This window comes from Cibotium barometz, chromosome 10 (assembly GCF_041138505.1).
Source record: "Cibotium barometz isolate CiBa-2024 chromosome 10, ASM4113850v1, whole genome shotgun sequence".
Taxonomy (NCBI): Eukaryota; Viridiplantae; Streptophyta; class Polypodiopsida; order Cyatheales; family Cibotiaceae; genus Cibotium; species Cibotium barometz.
Window position 1 is genome coordinate 52720770 of NC_141055.1, and position 25090 is coordinate 52745859.

Consider the following 25090-nt stretch of genomic DNA (forward strand, 5'->3'; position numbering starts at 1 on the left):
TTTTCCCATTACCATTTCTCTAAAGAAAATCTCTAATAGGGCCTATGATTTTCTGCCAGTGACACTTCCCAATATTCAACACACAGGGCACAAAAACATAACATAGGCATTCCGTACTGTATTGCAGATATCAACCCTGCTATGAAAGGGGACTCTGATGCCCTCCCACTTTTTTAATTTGTCCAGAAACCTATTGATAACCCACATTACAAGTTGTTTATTAGTAACCCCAACACCAAAAGGTATACCAAGCAGTCTGACAATCTGGCCTTCCTGCACCACCTCACGGCCCTACCTTTGTATGTCAAAATCAGTATCCTCAGTCACGCATATAATTCTGGATTTCAGAATGTTGCATTTAAAGCCAAAAGCATTGGCAAACTCCTGCACTATCTCTAAGGCCAATCTCACATTATTGTTCTCAGCCCTTAGAAACAATAAGAAACCATTAGCAAAACATTGTATAACTAATTGTTCAGTATACTTGAGCTTTAGCCCAATAATATTCCCTTCATTGCATGCTGATTCTAGAGAAATTATTAGAGGATGGTAGGCAATAGCAAACAGCAAGGGTGCTAGTAGATAAAGCTAGATGGTTGGAAAGAGACATTAAGGTTTCAGAATAGTTTTACAAAAGGAAATCTACTGAAACTACGTAATAATAATAATTATCAAATTAAAGAATGGGTGTACACACAATCTATCGGAGGAAGATATGGTTTGATACCACGTTGCTGATTAAGCTCTATCCCCCGCCCCTCAAAACCCTCACACACACGCTTGGAGGAAGACTTCTTAAGCTCCATGACCTTCCCCCCGTTACAGAGACATTAGCCAGCACTCACAGGGCAGTTGGACGATCAGTTGAATTTCACACACACATGCTGATCTGCTGCCATTGCTGTTCCAAGCAGGAAAAGGTAGGGTTCCGCCCACTTCTCAATTCTGTATCCTCCTCTGATTTCGTAACCCTTATGCCAAGCTTTGGCATGACCGTTTCAACATTCGGTCTCCTGTTGGGTTCACTTTAACCATGCCAATGGCTGTCCTGTTGGCCTTGGCCGGTGAGGCCTGTACAAGTTGCGCTTTTGTGCACCATTTTGGGCAAGAGGTGCACCACAGTTCTGTGTATAATACACCCAAATTACAGCCAAATTTTAGAGGATTATGCCATGTATGGAGGTACTCACATGAGCGTCAAAGATCAACTAGACCTTCGTTTTCTTGTGTTGGAGTTAATGGTTTGCTAGCAGGAAGACTCGAAAGCTTGTTCGCATCCCCCATGGGGAGAAGCATATGGCCAGCATCATTTGCCACAGCAAATTCCAATGCACACGGTTCATGTGAGGAGCAGCCGGATGCAGCGGTGGGCTCCGATGCACCGACGACATCGATGCCAGGCCCAAGCTCTGGTGGCAGCGAAGACAGTAGGCCCCACAGTTCTGTCTCTGTGGATGATAGCAATGGCAATCCCAGCACATCAGGCCGGAAGGACCCCGGGACGTCTCCATCCCAGCAGGATTCGAGCTGGTGGCGGTCTTGGAAGAGACCCTCTAAAAGATGGAACTGGCTCTGGAACTGGAAAAACGGAGGGGCAGTGCAGGCGCATGAAGTTGGAGCTTTTCTTTTGCAGCTGAGTGTCGTGATCTTTTTGATGCGGCTTCTTCGACCGGGGTTTCCTTTGCCCAGAACCAGGCCACCTGTGGAAACCCATGTATCTACCACCCATGTAAATGTTGCTTTCAGTGATTTTTTGCACAGAATCCACAGCAATGATGTTGAGAGTGTGGAAGTGGATGGAGTGCATCTAACTTTTTCAATCAGGCCTCGAGCCCAAGATGCTGCCTGGAAGGAGAAAATTGCCACGCTAAGTGCAAAGGAAGAAGATTTAAAAGATGTTGAAATCTCTCATGCAGGAGATGCAGCATCAATGGCACCATTGGCAAGATCAGCCACAGTCTCAAAGCGCATTGTGTACACGACCATTCGTCCTAGTGATATGACAACACCATACGAAAAAATGATTGAAAATGGGGTTGAGTTTGGAGCTCCCGACAGGCGATCTGCACGTCTCTTCAACTCAGTTTTGGTAAGATCTTGTCTTTGGCAACGTGCTTTTGATTAGTCCATAAAGGGCTTTATACGCTGCTGCTCAGACAGAGGGTTTGTGCAGCTAGTCTAGGGGGCCAACAAGAGTGCAAGATTAAACATAGTTGATGTTATGAAGCATTGTTCAACATATTTTTGACTGTGTTGGCAAAATTTTCATCATGTATTGTTACTGGTTGAAATGAAACTTTTGTCGGTGTGTATTGATAGCCTAGGGCTGAGGCTGCTTATGAAGGCTTTGAGGATTGGTTGGTTAAACACTTTGATTACTAAGCCTAGTCATTAGCTTATTCAGGGTAATGATTAGGCTTAGAGCATGATCATTGATTAGCAAGGCCATATATGGTATTAGTTGAAAGCAAAGCAAGGGTTAAATGGAGGATTCAAGACATGAAAAGGGGAGTGGCAAGGTGACAGGTGGATTAGCATCAGCATAGGGCTTTAGCAACTTAGCCATGTTTTAATCTATGGAGGAAGAAATATGTTTGGCGATACCAGGGTGCCAGTGGCCCAGTTGGCCATGAAGAGTTGAAGTCAGCAGTAGACCAGAGCTTTGCAGCAGAGGTTCCCACATCTGGAGATCCAGAGGATTGGAACTAGATCATGTCTCAGCTTTGCTTTTGCATCACCTGGAAAATAGACCTTGGTCCTATGGAACACTAGGGCCCTGACAAACAGCATGGCTTATCTTGGAACACTGGGGGGAGAAGGGGTTATTATCCCTGTTGCTCCTTGTGGATCAGTATATAAATTGACTGCATTCAATGCTACAACTCTAGGGCCTTGATTGAGTTCTTAAAGTGGTACTAGAACTAGATCTGGGCTTGGTTCCATTTCTATCTTCTATGTGGAAGGTGAAAGGACATAAACAGCCTTGTTGTGCCCCTCTCATTTTTACTCCCCTCAGCAGTCTTTCTGATAAGGAAGGCTGGCTAGGCAGAGTGGGGCTGTCCTGCTAGCCCCTCCTATTTCTTGCATAGGTTGTGCACTTCTTGGCGGGTGCTGACATGTTTGTTGAGGTGGTTATCTTAGCCACTTCAACGTGGTATCATAGCCCAGTGGCTGCGAGAATAGTTTATCCCATGTGGTGAAGATGTGGAAGATTGGAAGGACATAAATAGCCTTGTGGTGCCAGGCACTTGACATCCCCCCCCCCCCCCCCCCCCCCTTTGTCAAAATACGCAGTGGAGATGATAACAAAATCTGAGATCACAAGAGCAAGTAGAGTGCAGAAAATAGACAGCACAAGAGGAGAGAGATAGGCGTGTAACTCTTCTCTATACACAAGATCCCGCAATGAAAACTGAATACAATAGGTGGGGGGCCATGGGGCCATTTTATATGGCCCCATGAGTGCAGTCGGCCAGTAGATGGACAGCCGACTGGACCTGAAATGCCCACGACCAGAAAATACAGCAGTCGGCCAGCATGTCAAAGTCGGCCAGCAGCAGAGAGCAACTGGGACTGCCTGTGACTAGTCGGCCAGCATATCAAAGTCGGCCAGCAGCAGAGAGCAACTGGGACTGCCTGTGTGACCAGTCGGCCAGCATCTCATCTGGTACAGCCGACAGGTCCTACGTTGCCCCCCACACCCTGGAAAAATAGGGAAAAATGGGGAAAAAATACGGGGAGTGAGGAAAAATGATAAAACACCTATACAGGGCGGGCACACCCACAACAGAGGCCCTGGTGTCTGATAAAGACAGGAGATGACTTCTAACACCCCCTCTCAGCTCCTGGCTGTGAAATCAACCCTAGGGAGCTGGAGTGCCGCCTGAGCGTAGCCCGAGGTAGAGACTTCATGAAGAGGTCCGCCGCATTGTCCTCCGTCGAACAATAAAGTAGCAAGATGTCACTAGCCAAGATCTTCTCACGTACAAAGTGATACTGTATCTCTATGTGCTTGGTCCGGGCATGGAAGACCGGGTTCCGAGCAATAGCTATACAACTTTGGTTATCACACTGGATGACTGTGGGCTCCTTCTGTGGAAACCCAATCTCACCTAGCAGCCTCCGCAGCCACACAACCTCGCAAGCAGCACCACAAGCAGCCCGGTATTGTGCCTCTGTCAAAGATAGGGCAATAGTTGGCTGCCTCTTACTGCTCCAAGAAACTGCTCCTAAGCCGAGGGTAAAACTGTAACCTGAAGTGGATCTCCTCGTGTCTTGATTTCCTCCCCAATCTGAGTCACTCCAACCTTGGAGTCTGACTCCATCCCCTCCTGTGTAAAAAAGTCCTAGATCCTTCGTACTTTGCAGATACCGCAAGATCCGCAATCTTGCGTCCCAATGAGACTTCAACGGCATCTGCATAAAAGAGCTCAACAGCCCCACGGAGAAGCTCAAGTCCAATCTGGTGTTCAGCAACCAAATCAATGAACCAACCAACTTCCGATACTGCGAGGCATCAACTGGCTCACAAGGATCATTAACAGTTAACTTTGTGTTCGGGTCCATCGGCGAAGTAATAGGCTTGTAGTTCTCCATCCCAAAGGCCTCAAGCAACTCATGAACATACCGCTGCTGAGAGACAAAAAAACCCCTCTGGGTCTGCCAGATCTCCAATCCCAAAAAGAAGTGGAGTAAGCCTAGGTCGGTCATCTCAAACTCCTTTGACAAGGCAGCCTTCGTCACGCCAATGTGCTCCACATGACCGCTGGTGAGAATGAGATCATCCACATAAAGGATGATAATCGTAACCATGCCGCGTTCTCGAAAGAAATACAGGTTGGGATCTGCAACCGACCTCTGAAAACCTGTCCGAACAAAGAAGGAATCAATCTTCTGATTCCAAGCCCTGGGAGCTTGCTTAAGACCATACAAGGCCTTACGTAACCTGTAAACCATCCCTTCTGATCCTGGAACAACAAAGCCTGGAGGCTGCTCAACATACACCTCCTCCTGCAGGTCACCATTAATAAGGAACGCAGATTTTACATCCATTTGATACATTGGCCACCTTTGAGAAGAAGCAAGGGCAAGAACGGTCCGAATCGTGGTCATCCGTGTTGTCGGTGCAAAGGTATCCTTGTAGTCGATGCCTGGCCGTTGAGCATAACCTTTAGCGACAAGTTTGGCTTTGTGTTTGTCCACCGACCCATCTGACACATATTTGGTCTTAAAGACCCATTTGACACCAATGAGACTGGCCGTTTCGACGGCCTCAGTACCAACTCCCATGTTTTGTTCTTCTCGATGGCATCAAGTTCCACCTGCGTGGCTTTCCTCCAAGTATCCTGTGAAAGGGCTTCCTTCACGGAAGTGGGCTCCTTGTCCCGCATAATATGAGACTTCAAAGCATAGTTTACATGAAGAAGCTTCGCTGTATTGCTTTTGTCGCGGACTCTGTGCGATCTTCGAGGGCCGTCCTTTGTGGTCCATTCGAAGGGTAACTCCTTGACACCTGACTCCCGAAGGGTGTCCAACAACCACCTGGGTACTCGAACAGATCGTGGAGTCTCCTGCTGTTGCGGGGGCTCTACTCCAGCTGTGGGCTCAACCTCCTGTACTGACTGAGGTGGATCAACCAGAACAATAGTCTGGGAATCATCATCGAACTCTTCTGGATCTCCAAGAAGTGGCAGCTCCTCGACAGTGGATACTGGAACATGCTAATCAAAGACCACATCCTGGCTGACAACAATCTCATTCCTTTCTGGATCATACAATCTGTATCCCTTGGAAAGATAATTATATCCCACAAATATAAGCTTGCGGGATTTGGAGTCAAGCTTCCCCCTCTGCTTCTTCGGAATATGTACATACACATCACTCCCAAAAACCCGGAAGTGCGAGACATCAAGTTTCTTGCCAAAATATGCCTCAAACGGAGTCATATTAGGTACCGAAGTCGTTGGAGACCGGTTGAGGGTATGGACAGCCGTTGCCACAGCCTCTTCCCAAAGTGGACAAGGAAGATCACGATGCTCCAGCATGGTCCTCGCCATCTCCACCACAGTCGTGTTTTTGCATTCTACAACTCCATTCTCTGAAGGCGATCCTGTATTGGCTAGTTCCCTCTTGATGCCATGGTCTGCACAAAATTTGAGAAATACAGTCGAGGAGAATCTGGTACAATCATCAGTAGCATAAAATAGAGAGATCCTCCCATTGATGGTGTCTGCTGAGGTCCACACAAGTTAGTGTGAATCAACACCCATGGTTTTGAAGCCCGCCTGGAAGCCTGCTTCGGAAAGGATTCCCCGTGCTGCTTACCACGTATGCAAGAACTACAACGTCCTTGCCTGCTGCCAGCATCTGGCAAGCCAACCACCATCTGGTCCCGAAAAGCTCGCTGCAATGCATCCACATTTAAGTGGCCAAAACGAAAGTGGCACAGATCTCCGACCTGAGAACCTGTCACTAAGGAGAGTGCAAAGAGCTTGTAGATACCATTCTCCACACCGCCTTCCCAAACAACCTGGCCAGTCTCACGGTCCCGTAGAGCAACTGAATGCTCCTAAAATTCCACCCGAAAGCCAATCTTGCATACTTCATGCACTGAGGACAGAAGATGAAAACCAAGAGCAGGGACATAAAGAACACGGGAGGCATGCTTGCCCCCCTTGCCGTTGGGAATAATCTCCATCCGGCCCTCACCCTGAATCGGAATGGTGGAGTTGCCGCCAATGAAAATGCGACCTGACTGTCGTTTCCGATCCAGAAAGAAGTCACGGGTCGAAGTCATGTGCCTGGAAGCACCACTATCAAGAATCCATTCCCGGGTATCCTTTGCGGTGAAGCCAACTGCCTCCTCGCTCGAAGACGATGAAGCATTGGAGTTCATAATCTCTAAGTGCACAAATGCAGGAGTCTTTGTAGTTGAGGCTGAAAAATCAGCACTCTTCCCAGTCCGCTTAGGACACTTTCTCGCCACAATCATTGCAGGACCACTCGGCCTTCAGTTTCTCTCGTTTTGTTTCAGGCTTCTTCTCAGAAGACTTCTCCGGTGAAGCCTTCCCTTTGCCCTTGTTGTTATTCCGGCCTTTCGGCCGTTGGCTAACTAAGGCCTCCGAAACTCCGCTGTGAGGAGGGTTCGTGAAACGTTCCTCCTGGTCTAGGACCATGGGCACGAGCTCCTCCTAGGTAATGGTGCTGAGCCTGCCACTAGTAATCAAAGAGGAGTAGAAAGTGGAATACTGAGCAGGCAAGTGGGACAGCAAAGTAATGGCCATATCTTCTGATGATATCTCATTCCGAGCCTGGAGGACTTCTTGCTGAAGGGCCTGCAGCTTGTTAATGTGCTCCCGCATTGTCGATGACTTTGCAGGGTTCATAACCCGCATCTGCACTTCCAAGGAAATCCTCTTCATGGGCGATACCCTGTTATAAAGAGAAGCCAAGTGTTGCCATATGCCTCTGGTGAGCGTCATATGCTTTACGTGATTGATTACTTGTGGTGTGCAGTTGAGGAAGATAAATGACCGAACCCTGGCGTTGACACGATCCCACATATGTGCCTGTGCCTTGCGGTCCTTCTTCATTGACAATAACTCCCCTTCCTCTGCTTCCGGCCTTGGAACCTCGATAACAATGAAATCAGCAAGGTCATATGACTCCAGCACGGACTCCATCATCACCTACCAGATGCCGTAATTGTTCCCGTCCAACTGACGGTCCACTGGGAATGTGGGGAGAGTTGGGATCTTCACATGCTTCTCAGCCATCTCTAACAAATCTGCCATCGCGGGGATGTAACTGAAAAGGGTGGGTGGGTGGGGAAAAAAAAACTCTAAACCTGCAAGTGGCTGTCCAGCTACTTAGACCGCCTTCCTCTTGCTACTATTCTTCCTGTATAGTCCAATACAGTCCACCAATCAGCAACGCAACAATCCCCCTCTTGCTCAGAAAACTCCCAAGATCTTTCAAGAGCCTAGGGCTCTGATACCGTGTCAAAATACGCAGCGGAGATGATAACAAAATCTGAGATCACAAGAGCAAGTAGAGTGCAGAAAATAGACAGCACAAGAGGAGAGAGATAGGCGTGTAACTCTTCTCTATACACAAGATCCCGCAATGAAAACTGAATACAATAGGTGGGGGGCCATGGGGCCATTTTATATGGCCCCATGAGTGCAGTCGGCCAGTAGATGGACAGCCGACTGGACCTGAAATGCCCATGACCAGAAAATACAGCAGTCGGCCAGCATATCAAAGTCGGCCATCACTCGTGTGCAGTCGGCCAGCAGAGCAGAGAGCAACTGGGACTGCCTGTGACCAGTCGGCCAGCATCTGGTACAGTCGATAGGTCCTACACTGCCTCCCACACCCTGGAAAAATAGGGAAAAATGGGGAAAAAATACGGGGAGTGAGGAAAAATGATAAAACACCTATACAGGGCGGGCACACCCACAACAAAGGCCCTGGTGTCTGATAAAGATAGGAGATGACTTCTAACACCCCCCCCTTCCCCCGAGCTTGATCTTTTGGATACAGAGGGTGTTTAGGTAGATTGGACCCTTGCTCGTTCATGCTCCACTTACCTGGAAATCCTACGAGGGTTACAATAACGTGCATCGAATCTGGATTGATGACCGTGATAGATTGTGGCTAGTGACACCCTCCTAGCCGGAGGCTCCTTGCTGGAACCACCCTTGAGCCTAAGGTCAGATTGCTGTGAGTCAGCCAAGCCCTGGCAGCGTGCTGGCATTCCATACCACTAGATTGCTTGCAACTACTCTGGCAGTGGCCCGTGAGGTCCTTGTTTGGAATATTCACACTCATGGTAGTGAGAATGTGTAATGGGTTAGTAAATAAAAAGGTGCTAGGTGGTTGTGTAAACTAGCACTTGTTTGTGTGAACTAGGGTTTAAATAAAGTGGTTCTAGTGTGTGAACAGCCTGCTTGTGTGTAGGTTCATTTATGTGTGGGATGAGCCCCTTAGAAGGGTCTTATGTAAGCAATGATGTGAAAAGGTGACACCTGGCAGCCTATGCCCACACAATGTAAAGGGAGGTTCACCTATAAGAGTACCACATTCTAATAATATTATATACTTTTCCAAGTTCATGATTTCTGGTGTATCTCCCTTAATCCAGTTGTCATCTTCCCTCTGTGTGTGCGCACACGCGCACACATGCTTTCGTGACCTGCTCACTGCCTGCCATCTGGCTGTTTCTGGAAGGCCTGCTACCTGCCTCCTGCCTGGGCTCTGCACACCTGCTGTTTGCTAGTCAGCCTGGGCACACTTGCTGCTGCTGCTGCTGCTGCTCAGAGGTTTACATCATCCTCTCAAGCCCATAAAATCAGAGGTGGTGCCGCTTGGAGATTTCCTGCAGATAGGCAGAGGTGCTGCTGCTGCCTGAAGATTTGCATCTTCTGCCGCCTGCACAATTACAAGAGGAAGACCAAGGTGGGGAGTGTTGGTTATGTTGAATGCCCTAAGATATGGAGGTTGAAAGATCTTCATGACATAGAAGTGTGTGTTCAAAAAGATCGAGAGAGAATAAAGAGAACAAAACTCTTAGAGAGAGCATGGAGTACACAACTCAATGATGTGATAGTTTGCTTGTTTTGTTCAATGAAGTACATGCACCTTTATAGGCAGAGGTGCTGCTGCATGAAGATTTGCATCTTCTGCCTCTTGCAGTCACGAGGAAGACCAAGGTGGGGATTGTTGGTTGGTTATGTTGAATGTCCTAAGCTATGGAGGTTGAAAGATCTTCATGACATAGAAGTGTGTGTTCAAAAAGATAGAGAGAGAATGAAGAGAACAAAGCTCTTAGAGAGAGAGAGTGGAGTACACAACCCAATGATGTGATAGTTTGCTTGATTTCTTCAATGAAGTACATGCACCTTTATAAGTAGAGGTGGTGTTGTTGCTTCGAAGATTTGCATCTTCTGCTGCCTGCACAGTCACAAGAGGAAGACCAAGGTGGGTAGTGTTGGTTGTGTTGAATGTCTTGAGCTATGGAGGTTGAAAGATCTTCATGGCATAGAAATGTGTGTTCAAAAAGATAGAGAGAGAATAAAGAGAACAAAGCTCTTAGAGAGAGAGTGGAGTATACAACTCAATGATGTGATAGTTTTCTTGATTTCTCCAATGAAGTACATGCACCTACATAGGTTACAAGGTCGCCCCAATGACATCATTGGTGTCAGAATGTTGTATTTCGATGCCAAGTGCATTGAGAGAGAGCACGATGAACGCCGGATTTAACCTAGGGTTCGATCTAGCTCTGTTTTTGGAGAAGCTGAAAATTTGCTGAGGATTTTTGATGGCCTAAACGGGCTCCGATTTTGGAGTGCTTTGGCTTGGGAGACTTGGGAAATGATGAGGAACATGGCTGTGCAAAAAAAAAAAGGAAAATTTTTTTGGTTTGAAAAATTGGCTCTACAACGGTGGCAGTGGTGGTGGGCGGAGCAGGCGGCTCAGTCGGTGGAATGGGTGCTGCTATGGCGGTGGAGGCGGAAATCCCCAAATCGAAAAATTGATTTGGGGGTTTGCACATTCGATGCAGGGCGAAGCCCCTGAAGTTGGCAATGGTGGTGTTCTTTGTTGTGACTGGAGGCGGTTGTTGCGTGGGTGTTTGTTGTGCAGGGCGACCTGCGAGTAGGTGGACAAAGTGACCAACACACTGACCTATGACATGTAACATTTCACAGCAATAGTAATGAGGAAACCCTAAAAATAGCATGTAATAGTGACGAAACCTTGAAAAATTAGACTGCAGCAATGACGAAACCCTAAAATCAGGTCACGAAACCCTAGAGACAGGTTTGTACATTGATGAAACCCTAAAAATGGACTGGTGCAACTAAAAATGAGCTGTTCAAATGTCGAGCTACTTCTGCACAAACATTGAGCCGTTGCTCTGATACCAATGTTGGATGGGAGAGTAGATGCTTTGCGGCTGTGTCAAGCTCAAGAGAGAGAGAGAGAGAGAGAGAGAGAGAGAGAGAGAGAGAGAGAGAGAGACGTGATGTGATAGTTGGAAGTACTTAATAATGATAATGAGTGAAAGTATAAGGTACTATACACCTAGGGATAAATGTCCCAACATACCAATTGTGTGTGCACGTGGGGAAAAAACCCAAGCCAATGCTTGGTAAAAAGTGCCCGTGTGTAAGTGATTGTTCCACTAGGACTTCTCAGAGGTCAAAGGCCAACACTCTATATGCGTAGAGGTTTAGATATTGATAGGCATCCTGTATGTGGATGACATGATCTTGACAGGGAACAACAAGCTGAAAATGACAGCTTTTAAAGCTGAATTACAAGAGACATTTAAGATGTTAGATCTTGGCCATTTACATTTCTATTTGGGCATACAATTTATGCAGCAGGATGGTGGCATAGTTATGTCTAAATCAAAGTATGTATGTGGGCGTTTGAAAAGGTTTTGCATGGAGGATTGCAAGCCTATTGCCACACTGGTTGAGACGGGTATAAAGCTCAATAGCTTTGATGTAGGTGAGCCTTTTTGATGCTACCTTGTATAGCCAGGCTGTGGGATGCCTCATCTACTTGTGTACAACATGACAAGACATTGCTTTGTTGGGAAATTCTTCTATATCATGGCTTAACAAAAAGAACCTACAATGGTGACTTCTTCATGTGAAGCTGAAGTATAGAGCAGTCTTCGTCAAAGTGCTATGGTGGTGGTTGTGAGAAATCTAGTTTTTTATGCACGGACCAAGCACATGGAGGTGCATTATCACTATGCGTGGGAGAGGCTTCATGCAGGTGACATTGGCCGCATCTATTGTCAATCACAGGACAACGTGGCAGACTTCACCAAGGCACTTCCTTGAGAGAAGTTTGAAGCTTTCCGAAAAGCTTTGGGCTTGATTCCATTTGGGGCTTGATTCCATTTGGGGATTGGTCTACTCTGTATATGTACATTTCCACTAGGGGGGTTTTTGCAGGAGAGAGAGATTTTGTAGTGGACATGTATGTAGGAGTTTATTAGTGCTAGGCACTTAGTTTATTTGGGGTTTTTTATACCTTAGTGTCACGTGTATACGTTATGGTGACACATGGCACTCTTTACTTAGACCCCTTGGTCCTTAGATGTAGGGGGGCACCTTTTACTTTGGTTGCTGTGAGATTCTCATACACGCTATTATGTGTGAGCTTCCACTGCCATCTTTTCTCTCTCTTTGTTTGCTATGAGATTCTCATAACACACTATTACGTGTGTGCTTCCACCGCCATCTTTTCTCTCTCTTTGTTTGCTATGAGATTCTCATAACACACTATTACGTGTGTGCTTCCACCGCCATCTTTTCTCTCTCTTGTTGCTGTATGACTTTGTGCATATGATAGCTGCTGTTGTAGGTGAAGGTTTCCATTGCTTCCATTGCTCTCTCTTTCAACAGGTTACTCTAATTTATAGTTGCAAATGTTTTTTTATGTGCTTTGCATAGATCTAGTCTTTATAGTTGCTAGAAATGGGTATGGTTAAATAACAACAGCCAAACGGAAATCGCTCGAATGTGAGTATTAAGAACAGGGAACGGAAAAAGGAAACAAACGTCCATATACCATACCAATAACACAAGAAAAATTCATTCACAAATTAAACTCAATTGTTGTTTCAACATTTGCAAAGATGATAAGATCAACATTGCATTGAACTTCACACATCAGGTTGCTTGGTTATCCACATTATTTGAAAAGATTGATTGGGGGACTGTTTGCACAATTTTTGGGTGGTGCCCTTTTCTTAGAATTTAAGCCTGACGAAAATTGAGCTATGTAGGGAAGGATAGCGCAACACCATTTCCTCCCTTTTGACCATTGGGAATCTGCCATCAATCACTGTTGCAAGTCCGTTTTCCCACATTGCCCAGCTTGTGATACAAAGAAATGATGTTTTGTTGTCCCCCACGATGGGGAATGACATTCTGCAACTATGCTAGCCTTACTTATAGTGATAGATAGTGATTTTTGTGGAATTGTTATAGAACAGTGGGTGCGTGGTTTCTATACCCAGGCAGAACAAAGCAGTTGAACAGAACATGCTGTTTGTGTTATGTATGAGTGGGAACAATGATGTGTAATGCAACTGCTGGCCTTAAAAATACTTCTATTTTAACTTATGCTGTGATGTGCAGATAGGCCTTCTATACATCGGTCTAGTTGCTGGTCTTCTTGGGCGATTTCCAATCAAATTCCCACAAGTAATGCAGCAGTACATTACTGAAGTTTTTTCTTGAAGTTCTGTTTTATAGAAAGTGAAGTGTGATTTTCTGTTGTGTATGTGAATCCACACTTACTTGGTGAAGTGTTTACAATGAATGGTAGCGTTCAACTGGTCGTTTAAGAAGCCAAAAAGGCCATAACTTAAGTGGAAACAAGGACCAGGAACGAGGTGGCCCTATCACATTTGCAGATGTGGCAGGGGTCGATGAAGCAAAAGAAGAGCTGGAAGAAATCGTGGTATGCTGAAGTGAAGTCCTCTCTTTATGCTTCCATTCAATTAAATATGCATCATATATATATGTGTGTGTGTGTGTGTGTGTGTGTGTGTGTGTTTTTCACATAGTAGGATCTAGATTTTTCATCTTGTATAATCTAAGAGTCTGAGATCTTGGCTTTCAGTTTTCAGTTTTAACACTACGAATGTCTTAAGGGTCCTAAAGAAGTGGCATAATGGAAGGTTTTTTTAACAGAACAATATGTGAGGCTTCCCCCCTTCCTCGATCACCAACATCATTGTTCCCATTCATAAAATGGGGGACTCCACGGATCCAAATAACTACATGACTATTATGATCGGTCATAGTATGGCCAAAATCTATGGGGCGGTGCTTGAGGACATAATCAGCTCAGCGAGAGAGTATCTGGGTCACAAGCCTGTTGGTCAGGCAGGTTTGAGGAGAAATTTCTCCACATTGGACCATATATTCACTCTATGAGCTCTTGGAGAGGAAGCACGATCACGATGCAAGCATGCATATTGCTGCTTTGTGGATTGAGATCATGTAGAGGAAGCACGATCATGACACAAACATGTGTATTGCTGCTTGGTGGATTTCTGCAAAGCTTTTTGATAGTCCCTTGATCCTGGCTCATGGGACGCTTGCAAGAGCTCCAACTACTACATGATGTGATTCGGGATGCGTTGTCACTCTGTGAGGTAGTAATGGGCCGAGTTCGTGCACCTGGCTCTATCTCTCTCTCTCTCTCATATACTGTTGTACTCACTGTCACTTTTGTACTCCCCCATTTTCATCATGTATCCATGTACTCATGTACCCCATTTTGACTAGTAGCATTAGCTTCCCACTCTCCCTAGTTGCTGCTTCCGGATGCTCCCTACTGATGTATTGTAGGGCTAGATACTTACCTTCAGTTCTTTATTTTCTTTTCCAGAGAGTGTATCAGATGTCACATGGTTGTAACTTTGGTCTCATAGGTCACTTTGGCCTTTTGAAGACGTTAATATAACATTTCATTTCATTTCATTTCTCTGTCTCTGTCTCTCTCGATATGTAGCCCTATTGGGGTTAAGCAAGGCTGTTGCTCTCACCAACACTATTTGGGCTATATATTTATGAGATTGTATCCTTTGTGGACCTCTTAGGTGTGGCGTGATGGTTGGCTTCCTACTTGTGTAGCACTGTGAGCTGTCTGGCAAGGCATGGAGGGGAGGTACATGCAGGTCCACATGTCACATGCTATGCACATTGCAATTGGCCGGCTCAAAGTATCCTCCACTGTATCTGAGTAGAGAGTGGGAGTCCAAAACATCCCACGAGAGGAGCGGATATGCAGAGTATGCACCATAGGGGAGATAGAGGACGAGGCTCAGTATATGTTCAGATGCCCTGCCCAATGTATTATGAGATACAGGGGAGATTTCACTGCCTCTTCTAAGAGGGTTTCGGGTCACTGCAATGACCCCTAAGGGCATTTTTGCTCTGTTTGTCACCCATACCTAGCAGTGCCATTGCTCTCTGAACATGCCACGTGAGCACTCATTTATGGCTTTTCCAAAAATTAGGTGAAACTGTATGACATTCTTGTTCACATCATTCTTAGCATTTCTTCTTGGGTAGACAATCGTGTCGTATCATCTTCTTGATGACGTCACAACTACAGAGCTTGTTTGCTTAATTGATTAGTGGCTCTCTATTCACAGACGTAATGGCTTTGATGCTACTCTTCTTCTTGTTCTGTGTCGAGAAGGTCCATTTCCATTGATTCCTTACCATGGGTGAGTCAATTTTATCTTCACATCTTCATAGAAAATATACTTCTTGTCCCCATTCCAACCTGATGTGAGAGGGAGTATGGGAAATCAGGAGATCACAAAGACCCAAGAGGGACACTAAACCAGCTTGACGTGAGTAGCGGTGGACGCTAACTCCATGCTCCATTCCGTTCCTTGTACTGCTGCACTCAAGGGGAAGGAGAAGATCATTGTGCGACTCTCTGGGGTGGATGGTCTGGAGTGATAAAGCACCACACACATGCAAATAGGAGCCACCGTCTCCTCGAACATGCGAGTGCCTTCGATGGGGAGCTACCGGAAGAAACTATAATCAACTGGCAGCCCCAGCACTTCTGGGGGCCGCTTGTCAGCAATTCGGGATGGAGATTGGAGAGACATCGATGGTCGTCTCTACCGGCTCCGAAAAACGATGAATCAAACGGCGGAACAAGCTAGTCGGTTGTCTCCGCTCCCGGTCTAGCGCAGCCGAGGGCAGTGGGAGTTCTCTAAAGAGGTGGTTGGGGGGGGGGGGTGCGGAGGGAGACGGTGATGAGTAAGGGTTGCGAAGGGGGGAAGGGGGAGAAGGGTTCGCCTGCGCGGGAGAGGAAGGGGGCGGGGCGGAGGGTTGGCCATAGGCTCTTGAGGGTTAGTTGGTCCCTCGAGAACTTGAAAGCTTGGTGGGGGATCTCGATGAGGTAACGGTCTCTAGAAGGGGAGGCCGGGGACGGGTTCCTCGAGGGTGCTTGGGGGGGGGCATCACCGTTGAGGGGTTGCTGAGGTAAATGCTCGAAACGGTTCTCTAACACTATCTTATCCTCTTGGATCTTGCTAGCTTGGCATGCCTATCGGCACCGCTTTGCTTTGGAAGTCGGCCGGCGGTTCCACCTCGGGCCAGTGGTCTGCCACTCTCCTACTCCGGTCTCAACCGATGATGTGTCATGGTGCTCTGGTGCTTGGAGTTGGGGTCACGCGGGCGGGGGATTGGAGGCGGCCGCTTGGACTGTCAACGGGGGCAAGCTCTAGTGAGATGTCCCATTTGCCTACAGATGAAGCATTGGCATAGGAGGCTAGAGTGCTCAATTCTTGTAAAATAGGTTCCTCCCAAAGACTAGGAAGAAAGATTTGGGGGGGGGGGGGGGGGGGGAACGGCAAAAAGAGGAAGACGGTGAAGGCTATGGAGAGGAGGGTGGAGAGGTGCAAAGGAGGGGGCGTCGCCCAGAATGGCGGAGGAGGGTGGAGGTGGCAAGGAGGAAGGTGGGGAAGAGGAAGCAGTGGGGGATGGGGGCGGCGCAGAGAAGGCGGGCTGAGCAGGGGCGAAGGGAGCAAGGTGAGGTGGGGAGGCTGGAGGCGCGAGGGAATGAGAAGGCGGAGGGGGAGAGGCCATGTGGGAGGAGCGTAGAGGAGGGAGGCGGAGGGCAATAAGGTGGGAGGTAGTGGGGAAGAGGAAGCAGTGGGGGATGGGGACGGCGCACAGAAGGTGGGCTGAGCAGGGGCAAAGGGAGCAAGGCGAGGTGGGGAGGCAGGAGGCGTGAGGGAATGAGAAGGCAGAGGAGGAGAGGCCATGTGGGAGGAGCGCAGAGGGGGGAGGCGGAGGGCAATGAGGTGGGAGGTAGTGGGAAGGGGGGAAGAGGAAGCAAGGCGAGGTGGGGAGGTAGGAGGCGTGAGGGAATGAGAAGGCGGGGAGGTCATGCGGGAGGAGCGCGGAGGGGGGAAGCAGAGGGCAATGAGGTGGGAGGTAGTGGAGAGGTGTAGAGGAGGGGGCGACGCCGAGAATGGCGGAGGGTGGAGGTGGCGAGGAGGAAGGCGGGGAAGCAGTGGGGGATGGGGGCGGCGCACAGAAAGTGGGCTGAGCAGGGGCGAAGGGAGCAAGGCGAGGTGGGGAGGTAGGAGGCGTGAGGGAACGAGAAGGCAGAGGGGGAGAGGTCATGTGGGAGGAGCGCAGAGGGGGGAGGCGGAGGGCAATGAGGTGGGAGGTAGTGGGGAGGGGGGACAGTTGATGGTGAGGAAGGGGTGCTGCACACTGGACCTACTTTTCCATGTGACGTAGCTGAGGGAGACCTCGGCCATATTCCTTAGCCCCATGCTTGATAATGTGGAGAGTGGTAAATCGTCTATGTTTCATGTACCTAGTATCCCATGATGAGATATCCAAGGACAGTTTTATCACTCCATGATGAGATTTCCATGGACATATTTGTATCACTCCAGTGAGATAGCTTTGTTATGTTTCTATTTTATTTTCCGTTCCATGATGAGATATGCCATGGACATTATTGTATCGCTTTTGTCTCATAGGTCCATTTGGTCTTTAGTAGCCGTTTAATATATCTTTCTCTCTCACCACGATGCCTTCTCCATCCACTGTAGCTGTTCACTCAAACTTGGGCCTTCAATGCCAGCCCATACAAAACATTTCCGAGAGATCCTCTACCGATTTCTTCACAGTACGACCATCCACAGCAGCCACCAGCGCGGACACTGTTGCATCGACATCCGCTCATACTAGCCGTACACATGGTCGGGGCAGGCCTACTCCATCCTACGTGGTAGGTGCCCCTAGCCCAAAGCATTGAGGATCTCCATCACACACACAGATCCATGAGATTCTCCGACAACATGACACGCCCTCACAATAGCCACATCTCCCATTAGAAGGCTTATAGAGTCATGTTCTTTTTTAGTTTTTCCATGGTACTGTATACCCTTGGTATCATTGTACTATTCAAGGTCTCATAGGCCCTTCGGGTCTTTTGTAGACGTTAATAGTCTCTCTCTCTCTCTCTCTCTCTCTCTCTCTCTCTCTCAAACACACACTGTTTTATCCGCGAATCAAACAAATTTTTAAAAGCCTTTTGAAGACGTTAATATATCATTTCATTTTCATTTCTGTCTCTCAAACACACACACTGTTTTATCCCCAAATCAAACAAATTTTTAAAATTTTGTTGATAAATAGATGTGTCTGTGTAATCTGTGAATTTAACGACTTTTTTTGGGTGATATCTAAAGATGCGTGTTGTGTGTGATCTGTGAATTAAACAACCATTTTTTTGGGTGGTATCTAACATTTCAATTCTGCAAAGACCTAAGCTTTCCCTAATCTTACTCGCCAACAGGATTTCTTAAGGACTCCAGAGCGCTATTCACGGCTCGGTGCCCGACCACCACGTGGTGTGCTACTTGTAAGTGCTCATAATCTTCTTCCAATGTTATTTTTGATACAATAAAACTCTATAGTAGTGATCGTATAGTACGTGTAGGTTTCCGACACTGACATTCAATTGGTTATGTTTCAAGGTTGGTCCTCCAGGAACAGGGAAGACCCTGCTTGCCAAAGCTGTGGCTGGTGAAGCAGACGTACCTTTCATCAGCTGCTCAGCAAGTGAATTTGTGGAGCTCTATGTCGGCATGGGAGCCTCTCGTGTGCGCGATCTTTTTTCTAGAGCAAAAAAGGATGCTCCATCCATAGTGTTTATCGATGAGGTTGGTTGGCTCTTCTGCACCTGTCTTGAGAGTTATACCAATATCAGGTTTGCTTTGCAATAGGTTGAAGAAGCCTATAATGATGCACAAACAGCATGAGGTGCTGTTATACACAGATTGATGCGGTTGCCAAGGGTCGAGATGGGCGCCTTCGGAGTGTGAGCAACGATGAGCGAGAGCAGACTCTCAATCAGCTTCTAACTGTAAGAGGCAGGATAATGTTGTAGTGATGCAATTATGATTATCTCCATAAGAGTGGCAGATAATGGTGCATCTTAGCCTTGTATGTAGGAGCTGGATGGGTTTGAGAGCACTTCAATGGTGATCGTGCTAGGAGCTACCAACAGAGCGGACGTGTTGGATCCTGCATTGAGAAGGCCTGGTCGATTTGATCGCATTGTGATGGTTGGTTTCTTCTGCCTTTGTCATCTCGTGTGGTTGGTTTCCTTTTTTTGAGTCAAATCCTGTGCTGATTTTCCATATCATTCGTAGGTGGAGGCCCCTGATAGACATGGCCGACGGGAGATCCTAGATGTGCATGTTACTAAAAAGCAACTGCCTTTAGCTGCTGATGTGGATCTTAACATGGTAGCTGCATCCACGTCAGGTTTTACCGGGTTCGTTCTCGCACCCCTTTGTGTCTAAATAAATTTATTGACCTACCTTTAACTTGACATTTCAAGGGTGTCTTTTTTGTTGAATTCGATGTAGGGCGGATCTGGCAAACCTCGTAAATGAAGCTGCTTTGCTTGCTGGGCGTGCTAGCAAGGTGGAGGTGGGGAAAGAGGATTTTACACGTGCAGTGGAGCGTGCCATAGCAGTAAGTATCAAGAGTATTTGATTTGTATTTTGTGGGCACTGGTGTGATTGGCATTCTCTTTGAGACCTCACGAGCGTGCCATAGCAGTAAGTATTAAGACTATTTGATTTGTATTTTGCGGGCACTGTGGTGATTGGCATTCTCTTTGAGACCTCACTTATGGCACACTTAAAAAGATTACTCTATACCCTACAGCCGGACCAAATCTGTGAGACTACTAGTGCAATGAAAGTGGGAACAGAGGAGGATGCACAGCGGAAGACTTGTAACACACACAATCACTACACTAAGTCTGTATTCATGTAAAGAATATGCACAATTAATTGTTCTGATCAATCTGCCGATTTAGTGCGAGGCGCAGTAGACCTCGCTCTCCAGATGCAAACGCTGCTGTAGATGTTTTTCCTTGTTCTTCCAATTGCCTTTGGACTGCTTGTTGAAGAGGTGAAGGTGCAGAATACTTTGATGAGAAGTGGGGAGGCTGGCCGACTGGCCCCTTAGCCTACTCGGTCTGGCTGCCCACATTGCTGGTGCCAGTGGGATGCTGTGTGCCTTGTGCCCACAGGTATGCCACACTCTCCCTGAGTGAAGATGCAGCTGTCCTCAGCTGTCTTGTGTCCAAATGGTCGCAACTTACAAAGCTCTCTTTTATCCCCTCATCCAAGAAATCAATTGGTCTGAGATTTGGGAGACCACTTTGTGTCCACCTCAGAGGCTACTATTCCGTAATGGCCTTGTCAGCACCAACTGTACTAGTCCTCTGTCTTGATCTCCAGATTGCAGAGGCTACATATCCTGTCCTCCCTAGAAACGCCCTCTGTTCTCTGAGTTTCCACCCTGAGGCAGTGGGATGAGACTAGGATCTGCCCAATCGCAATATGTCTATGTAAGTATCTGGGTCTCTGAATGAAACGATTTTGTGTGGTTGGCAGAGTAAAGTCTGAAAATATTGATATGGCAAAGCAAAAAACCTTTAAAATAGAAGGTTTTCCTATGGAGACGTGTTACAGGAATGCTCTTGGTAGGAGAGTATTTGACAAAGCGGAAAATGGCGGCTCGAAATTGTCTGCGCTGCCTTATTATTTGTAATGGGCATGCAGTGACACAAGTGATTTTCTGAATCACCTATTTTCAGATATGCGAACAAGATTTCCTGGGGTGACATTTGGGAAAATGTTTTGGATGTTTGGAAGATATATTTCCATACTGCAGGAATATGCTCTTTTCTTTGCCTGGGTGAGATATTGGGCTATATGGACAATATGGCTGGATCGTAATTATGAGTGTTTGTACAACCTTGGATCGACAAGTATGTATACTTCTGTCCATCATTATGTCAGTCATTGCATGACAATTTCGAGCTGCACAACCTTGGATTGACAAGTATGTATACTTCCGTCGATCATTATGTCAGTCATTGCATGACAATTTCGAGCGGCAACAGATTGATGAGCAAAACTATGAATTCTGTTTTTAGATGTACTTTATTGAGAACCTCTCGTTTTGAGGGTCCTCGAATATAAGAATTGACAGTGGCTTCACAAAATAAAAGGTGTCTGTGAGTGAAAAAAATGCAAGGTGTTTGAGGTACCATACATTACAAACGATACAAGTCATTAGGCCCCTCCTCATTTGACACAAGTTTCGAACCAACTATGGGCCTAAGCATCTCTGGTCTGTGTAATGTATCACTTGCGTGAGGGGGCCACCCCCCCCTCCCCCCCTAAAGAGTGAAACCTATTTTGAATCTCATAATGCATTGGGCATCTAAACAGATAATGTTGTGCCTCTCATGTTATACTCCCTATCCAAAGGCAGTCCTCAGCCAACGAATGTCAATCCTCATGACGTGTGACTGTGTCTATATAGGTATCCCAATTTTTCAATGAAACCATCTCAAGAAGTGGTCCTGGTAGAACTGAAGCTTCGGGAAGCTCCATCGGGACAACCATGTCTGACGCATGTGGAGGCGAGCGAGGTTGAGGCGGATAGTGTGGTTGATCTCTTGCTAAGAGAGATCCAAAAAGGGTGCATCTAGTCTATACTTGAAGGGAGGGAGGTGGTCCATACGGAGACCAACCCTTAGGAGACGGTCTTTGTCTAGTGTGTATACGTGGTCTTTGTCTAGTGTGTATACATGGTAGATGTAGGTGACTGTGGAAGAGGGCAGCAAGGACAAAGGGCCTACCCCAAACTCAGCAAGCACAATCTCATGTTGCACCGATGGCTTATTCCTGATCATACTTGAGTACATAATGACATGCAATCTCTCTATCTCCTACCAATCTGCCTCTCCCAAGTCCGGTCTCCCCAAAATGAGGTACCATACATCACGGTTGGTCTCACCAATGTGTCAAATAGCCAGCTCTTGGTGCTTGGTTCTTGAAAATGGACTTGCAAGCAGTCTCTCAAGCTGGGCTAGGGCGGCAAAGCCTCTTGCCAGGCAGGTTGAGAAAATTGGGCCTAGGAAAGTGATCCCAAGGTAAACATATAAGGAGAAAGCTCAACCAGAGTACCTCTATACATGAAGGTCTGTCTGTGGATGCAAGCATAATCTTGGTCTTCCCAAGATTCGCTGTGAGGCCCCTCTTGTCAAAGAAATGTGAATTGCATGGAGGTGTCTATGCAGCCCCTTTTGCTGAATCTGATATCAGGACTGTGTCATCGACATACAAGTTGAGAGTTTGTTTCTGATATGAGGACTATGTCATCGGCATACAAGAGGATAGGTATCTCTGTTTGAGCTAGTCGAGAGTTTGTTTCTCCCAATCTTTCAATGAAGCTAGAGATCTTGAGTGTCTATGCAGCCCCTTTGCTGAATCTGATATGAGGACTATGTTATTGGCATTCAAGAGGATAGGTATCTCTGTTTGAGCTAGTTGAGAGTTTGTTTTAACTTTTTCCCAATCTTTCAATAAAGCTAGAGATCTTGTCAAGGAATAAGCCAAAGAGTGTCGGGCATAGTGGGCATCTTTGTTTGATGCCAATAGTGCTATGAATCTCCTTGAAAAGGCCACTTAGTACCCAAGCCCAATCAGTCATTTGTAGGCATATGCTCACTTATGGTAGTGCTATGTGTGAACAGGGCTTAACCAAGGGCACTTTTTCCCATGTGGTTTTTCCCCTTGGATATCAAGCGTGAAAGGACACTCTAACATATGATATTTTGTACTATATTATATGGATGTGGCACACATGCAAGGGTTGACTTGCATTTTGTGGATACCACACTTTTGGCTCTCTCTCTCTCTCTCTGTCTCTCTAATTTCTGTGTGTGAGCTTCTCTACCCTGCACCTAACCCTAATGTGCAGGTTTGTATGTGTGAGTGTGTGAGTCCAACACCCAACATTTGGTATCAGAGCTGGGAGCTGGGAGCTGGCCCTGAAAATCTGCAGCGGGAAGAAATCCTGCGAAATTCTGTTGAAAATTGGCATTCCGTCCGTCGCCTGCGTTTTTCCGTCGATGCTGTGTTTTTTTGTCGTCGTCCGTCCGCCAGTTCCGTCGCTGCTCCACCCTCTGGCCACTAGGAAGGGGCGGCACTAGTGGGGAGCCCACCACCGCCGCCCAGCTACCGCCCTGTCCAGCCGGCGGCTTTACTGCCCACAGCGCCGCCGCCTAGCAACGCTCCGTTCCGACTGGTGCTCCCTTCCGGCCGTCGACCACGTCCGGCGTGTCCGTTTCAGTCGCCATTTGCTCCCGACTACCGGCTGCCGTCGCCCGTTCTTCCTGTTCCGTTCCCACGGTGCCCGCGTCATCCTGCTCCATTCGAGCCGACACGTCCAGCATCCGCTCGCGACCACCCTCCCTGCGCCTCCGTCCGCTCCATCCCGGCGGGTCCAGCCCGACACAAGCGCCGAGAGCCTGCGCCTGAAAGGTCCGTTGCCTGTGTTCGCTGCCAGCGCTTTGTCACCCGTATTCGCCGCCAGAGACTCCAGCGACTAGCTCGACAACTGCCCTGGTGCAGCTAGCCTATGGCTGTTGCCTACGCCTGTGCCATCAGCTCCGTAAGCTTCAGCCCCAGCTCCCCGTCGGCTGCCCACAGCCATCCGCTGCCCTGCAACGCCTCCCTGCAACGCCTCTACCTGCAACGACTCTCTTCAACGACTCTTCCCGACTGTGCTTCCGTACTACATCTTCCCGCCTGTGCATCATTGCTGCCCAGGTACCTTTGTTTCATTAAACAAAAAAAATAAACAAAGAAAACAAAATAAGGTTTGCAGGCAGATTTTGCCAAGAAGATTTGAAAGCTTGCAGGTGGTACAGGATTCAGGCAAATTTGGGGGATTTCTCAATTTCAGGACAAATTGATAAAATTGGACATGTGGCTTTGCCTACAATTTGGGGGTTTTTGAAATTGAGGTCAAAATTGGCAAATTGAACCTCTTACATTTGTAGAAATTTGGGGCTTTTGTGAAAATTGGCCAATTAGATGCACATTGAAGCGATTGGAGTGCATAAAAATTGGGGATTTTCAAATTGGAGCATGTAATTGGGCATTACAGCTGCGATTTGTCGCGTATGTATACACATTGTGTGTAATTGGACAATTTGGTGCAGGTTTACACGTGCTTTGATTTGCAGGCATACATTTGCACAGGACATTTGGTTGCCTGGCAGTGCACATTGGTGCTTGGTTTGCTTGCAGGTATATTTTATTGACATGGCACAGAATGCTACAGATGTATTTGGTATGCTCACCCAGGAGGATAAGCTGGATGGATCTAACTACTCTCTCTGGAGTTTCATAATCCGTAATTTGCTGGTAGCCAAAGGGCTTTGGGGCATCGTGTGTGGTGATGACACACGCCCACTTACCATACAGCCAACCACGCCTCAAAGGGGAGGTGCTCAAAGAGCTCCTGATGTAGATCCTGCTCCCACACAAGAGCAGAAGAGATGGGACTTTAGAGATGCACAGGCCATGTCATTGATAGCCATTTCAGTGAAAAGGACTATTATTCCGCACATTCGTTCATGCAAGACATCGAAGCTTGCATGGGACACATTGGAAGCAATGTATCAGGTACGCAACGAGGCAAGAGTTGCCTACTTGAAGAGGCAATTGGATCTTCTTTCTATGGATGAGGGTGACTCCATGGCAGATCATCTCACCAAAGTGAAAGAGTTGCAGGAACAATTGCTCAACATTGATGAGGTTATCCCAGACAGACAGATGGTCACCAACACTCTTCATTCTTTACCGCCTTCCTACTTGGGCTTTCACACCTCTCTCAACCTCTCAATGAGAGGAGGTGGTGATCCTGTCACTTTTGAAGAGCTCGTGGGTTTACTCTTGCAGGAAGAGCAAACAAGAGCAAACATATCGAGCAACCGTGGTGGAGAAAAGGCATTTACAGCCAAGGATAAGGGTAAAGCAAAGAGCTTTAGGCATGGGGGACAACAGTCTAGCAAGGCTGGTCATGGACAGCCCTCTTCTAGTGGTGAAAAGTCTGACAAAGGGGATGCAAACAAGTCCAAAAAGAAGGGCAAATGTCACTACTGCCATAAGCCTGGACAC

General features: G+C 47.2%; 1 protein-coding gene across 2 annotated transcripts in view; it reads left to right on the top strand.

Annotated features, from left to right (window-relative positions):
- Positions 1–677: 677 nt before the first annotated feature.
- The window catches only part of LOC147635046 (ATP-dependent zinc metalloprotease FTSH 9, chloroplastic-like), a 28534-nt gene continuing 4121 nt past the window's right edge, over positions 678–25090 (top strand). The window contains exons 1-9 of one of the 2 annotated variants that reach the window (XM_086804297.1): positions 678–2089; positions 13167–13232; positions 13357–13491; positions 18385–18450; positions 18566–18751; positions 18868–18954; positions 19043–19156; positions 19244–19368; positions 19463–19571. In XM_086804297.1, the coding sequence (XP_086660423.1) occupies positions 1034–2089; positions 13167–13232; positions 13357–13491; positions 18385–18450; positions 18566–18751; positions 18868–18954; positions 19043–19156; positions 19244–19368; positions 19463–19571 (1944 nt within the window). In that variant the 5' untranslated portion in view covers positions 678–1033. The remainder of the gene's footprint in view (positions 2090–13166; positions 13233–13356; positions 13492–18384; positions 18451–18565; positions 18752–18867; positions 18955–19042; positions 19157–19243; positions 19369–19462; positions 19572–25090) is intronic. The other variant, XM_086804296.1, reaches the window with a different exon arrangement.